The sequence below is a fragment of the Sardina pilchardus genome, chromosome 20, assembly GCF_963854185.1.
Source record: "Sardina pilchardus chromosome 20, fSarPil1.1, whole genome shotgun sequence".
NCBI lineage: Eukaryota > Metazoa > Chordata > Actinopteri > Clupeiformes > Clupeidae > Sardina > Sardina pilchardus.
Genome location: NC_085013.1, coordinates 30,716,265 through 30,721,264, shown reverse-complemented (window position 1 = coordinate 30,721,264; position 5,000 = coordinate 30,716,265). Strand labels below are relative to the sequence as shown.

The 5,000-nt window shown below is 46.1% G+C and overlaps 1 protein-coding gene across 3 annotated transcripts in view; it reads left to right on the top strand.

The window, feature by feature from the left end:
* LOC134067778 (nesprin-2-like) overlaps nucleotides 1-5,000 on the top strand; it is a 67,069-nt gene that overhangs the window by 5,107 nt on the left and 56,962 nt on the right. For all 3 annotated transcript variants that reach the window (XM_062523214.1, XM_062523213.1, XM_062523212.1), the window contains exon 6: nucleotides 4,311-4,448. In XM_062523214.1, the coding sequence (XP_062379198.1) occupies nucleotides 4,311-4,448 (138 nt within the window). The remainder of the gene's footprint in view (nucleotides 1-4,310; nucleotides 4,449-5,000) is intronic.

Below are 5,000 nucleotides of genomic sequence, written 5' to 3'. Positions count from 1 at the left end.
ACACCTCCATATACACCTGCACAGCATCCTACAGGTACACCAACACTATATACACCTCCATATACACCTGCACAGCATCCTACAGGTACACCAACACTATATACACCTCCATATACACCTGCACAGGATCCTACAGGTACACCAACACCATATACACCTCCATATACACCTGCACAGGATCCTACAGGTACACCAACACTATATACACCTCCACCTGCACAGGATCCTACAGGTACACCAACACTATATACACCTCCATATACGCATCCACCTGCACAGGATCCTACAGGTACACCAACACTATATACACCTCCATATACGCATCCACCTGCACAGGATCCTACAGGTACACCAACACTATATACACCTCCACCTGCACAGGATCCTACAGGTACACCAACACTATATACACCTCCATATACGCATCCACCTGCACAGGATCCTACAGGTACACCAACACTATATACACCTCCATATACGCATCCACCTGCACAGGATCCTACAGGTACACCAACACCTCCTCCTCCTCCATATACACCTCCATACACACCTGTACAGCATCCTACAGGTACACCTCCACCATATACACCTCCACTATACGCATCCACCTGCACAGGATCCTACAGGTACACCAACACTATATACACCTCCACCTGCACAGAGTCCTACAGGTACACCAACACCTCCATATACACCTGCACAGGATCCTACAGGTACACCAACACCTCCATATACACCTCCATATACATCTCCAATATATACACATCCACCTGCACAGGATCCTACAGGTACACCAACACCATATACTCCACCTCCTCCTCCACCTCCACCTCCATATACACCTCCACCTGCACAGAATCCTACAGGTACACCAACACTATATACACCTCCTTATACACCTCCTCCATATCCACCTGCACAGGATCCTACAGGTACACCTCCTCCATATACACCTCCATATACACCTCCACTATATACACCTCCACTATATACACCTGCACAGGATCCTACAGGTACACCAACACCTCCATATACACCTGCACAGCATCCTACAGGTACACCAACACCTCCATATACACCTGCACAGGATCCTACAGGTACACCAACACCTCCATATACACCTGCACAGGATCCTACAGGTACACCTCCACCATATACACCTGCACAGGATCCTACAGGTACACCAACACCTCCTCCTCCTCCTCCTCCACCTCCACCTCCTCCATATACACCTCCTCTATATACACCTCCACCTGCACAGGATCCTACAGGTACACCTCCTCCATATACACCTCCATATACACCTCCACTATATACACCTCCATATACACCTGCACAGCATCCTACAGGTACACCAACACCTCCATATACACCTGCACAGCATCCTACAGGTACACCAACACCTCCATATACACCTGCACAGGATCCTACAGGTACACCTCCACCATATACACCTGCACAGGATCCTACAGGTACACCAACACCTCCTCCTCCTCCTCCTCCACCTCCACCTCCACTATATACACCTCCTCCTCCTCCACCTCCATATACACCTCCACTATATACACTCCACCTGCACAGGATCCTACAGGTACACCAACACCTCCATATACACCTCCATATACGCATCCACCTGCACAGGATCCTACAGGTACACCAACACCTCCATATACACCTCCATATACGCATCCACCTGCACAGGATCCTACAGGTACACCAACACCTCCTCCTCCTCCTCCTCCACCTCCACCTCCACTATATACACCTCCTCCTCCTCCACCTCCATATACACCTCCACTATATACACTCCACCTGCACAGGATCCTACAGGTACACCAACACCTCCATATACACCTCCATATACACCTCCACCTGCACAGGATCCTACAGGTACACCTCCACTATATACACCTCCACCTGCACAGGATCCTACAGGTACACCAACACTATATACACCTCCACCTGCACAGAGTCCTACAGGTACACCAACACCTCCATATACACCTGCACAGGATCCTACAGGTACACCAACACCTCCATATACACCTCCATATACATCTCCAATATATACACATCCACCTGCACAGGATCCTACAGGTACACCAACACCATATACTCCACCTCCTCCTCCACCTCCACCTCCATATACACCTCCACCTGCACAGAATCCTACAGGTACACCAACACTATATACACCTCCTTATACACCTCCTCCATATCCACCTGCACAGGATCCTACAGGTACACCTCCTCCATATACACCTCCATATACACCTCCACTATATACACCTCCACTATATACACCTGCACAGGATCCTACAGGTACACCAACACCTCCATATACACCTGCACAGGATCCTACAGGTACACCAACACCTCCATATACACCTGCACAGGATCCTACAGGTACACCTCCACCATATACACCTGCACAGGATCCTACAGGTACACCAACACCTCCTCCTCCTCCTCCTCCACCTCCACCTCCTCCATATACACCTCCTCTATATACACCTCCACCTGCACAGGATCCTACAGGTACACCTCCTCCATATACACCTCCATATACACCTCCACTATATACACCTCCATATACACCTGCACAGCATCCTACAGGTACACCAACACCTCCATATACACCTGCACAGCATCCTACAGGTACACCAACACCTCCATATACACCTGCACAGGATCCTACAGGTACACCTCCACCATATACACCTGCACAGGATCCTACAGGTACACCAACACCTCCTCCTCCTCCTCCTCCACCTCCACCTCCACTATATACACCTCCTCCTCCTCCACCTCCATATACACCTCCACTATATACACTCCACCTGCACAGGATCCTACAGGTACACCAACACCTCCATATACACCTCCATATACGCATCCACCTGCACAGGATCCTACAGGTACACCAACACCTCCATATACACCTCCATATACACCTCCACCTGCACAGGATCCTACAGGTACACCTCCACTATATACACCTCCACCTGCACAGGATCCTACAGGTACACCAACACTATATACACATCCACCTGCACAGGATCCTACAGGTACACCAACACCTCCACCTCCACCTCCTCCTCCATATACACCTCCATATACACCTGCACAGGATCCTACAGGTACACCAACACCTCCACTATATACACCTGCACAGGATCCTACAGGTACACCAACACCAACACCTCCATATACACCTCCACTATATACACCTCCACCTGCACAGGATCCTACAGGTACACCAACACCACCTCCACCTGCACAGGATCCTGCAGGTACACCAACACCTCCATATACACCTCCACTATATACACCTCCATATACGCATCCACCTGCACAGGATCCTACAGGTACACCAACACTATATACACCTGCACAGGATCCTACAGGTACACCAACACTATATACACCTCCATATACGCATCCACCTGCACAGGATCCTACAGGTACACCAACACTATATACACCTGCACAGGATCCTACAGGTACACCAACACTATATACACCTCCATATACGCATCCACCTGCACAGGATCCTACAGGTACACCAACACTATATACACCTGCACAGCATCCTACAGGTACACCAACACTATACACATCCACCTGCACAGGATCCTACAGGTACACCAACACTATACGCATCCACCTGCACAGGATCCTACAGGTACACCAACACTATACACATCCACCTGCACAGGATCCTACAGGTACACCAACACTATACACTATACGATGTAAACTGGTTACATCGTTATCGTCTCATGCTGTCAGAAAACAATATAATTAAAGTGGTTTAAGCGCTAATGTTGGCTTCAGATTTGGACTCAGTGGGAACAGTGTAATGAAAGTGGTTTAAAGGGACACTTCACCGATTGGCATTAAGCTTTGTATCTTTAGAAAACCAGTCATGTTTTTGAATGGTCGTGCATCATTCCCTCAGTTTGCCTTGAGATGGGAGAAATACGGATTTCATGAAACCCATGAATAGGACTTCCTGCTTTCAATGATGTAAAAGGATGATTTTTACATCATTGAAAGCAGGAAGTCCAACATTGAAATCTGTATTTCTAAAGATACAAAGCTTAATGCTAATCGGTGAAGTGTCCCTTTAAGCGCTAATGTGGTTCAAGCGCTACTGTGGTTTAAGCGCTAGTGTGTTTTAAGCGCTAATGTGGTTTAAGCGCTACTGTGGTTTAAGCGCTAATGTGGTTTAAGCGCTACTGTGGTTTAAGCGCTAATGTGGTTTAAGCGCTAATGTGGTTTAAACGCTACTGTAATGTTGGCTTCAGATTTGGACTCAGTGGGAACACAGCCGCTGCTGGCTGGAGAGTCGTCTGACACAGCTGGAAAAGCAGCTTCCCATAATGCATCTGGAGGAAGAGGAAGAGACAGAGGAGGAGCTACAAGAACGTACATCTATCTATGAGGTATCTAACAGTGCGCACACACACACACACACACACACACACGATGTTAGTAAAACATGTGGTAAAATTTTCGCCAACTGTAGCCAAACTGTTCTCAGATGCCTTCAGCTAACTGATTCTAAATCATTAAATGATTCTACCTTGTGTCTTTTATTTTGTCTTTTAAATTATTCTTTATTTTAAAATTATTTTATGTCTTCTTTGTTATTATGATATTTACTTTTAAGCTATTCTTTGACTATTGCCGTTCTGTGCTTACTGTTTGCTTTTGATTATGTAAAGCACACTGAATGACCTGTGTGTATGAAATGCGTTATATATATATATATATATATATATATATATATATATATATATATATATATACTGTATATATATATATCATTTATATATATATATAGAAAACTTGACTGGATGCAGTTCCCATGTTTCTCTGGGTATGAAATGCTCTCTATATATACTGTGTATATAAATACACTACAGTTCCCATGTTTCTCTGGTTTTGGGTATGAAATGCACTGTATATACTGTATAAATACACTACAGTTCCCA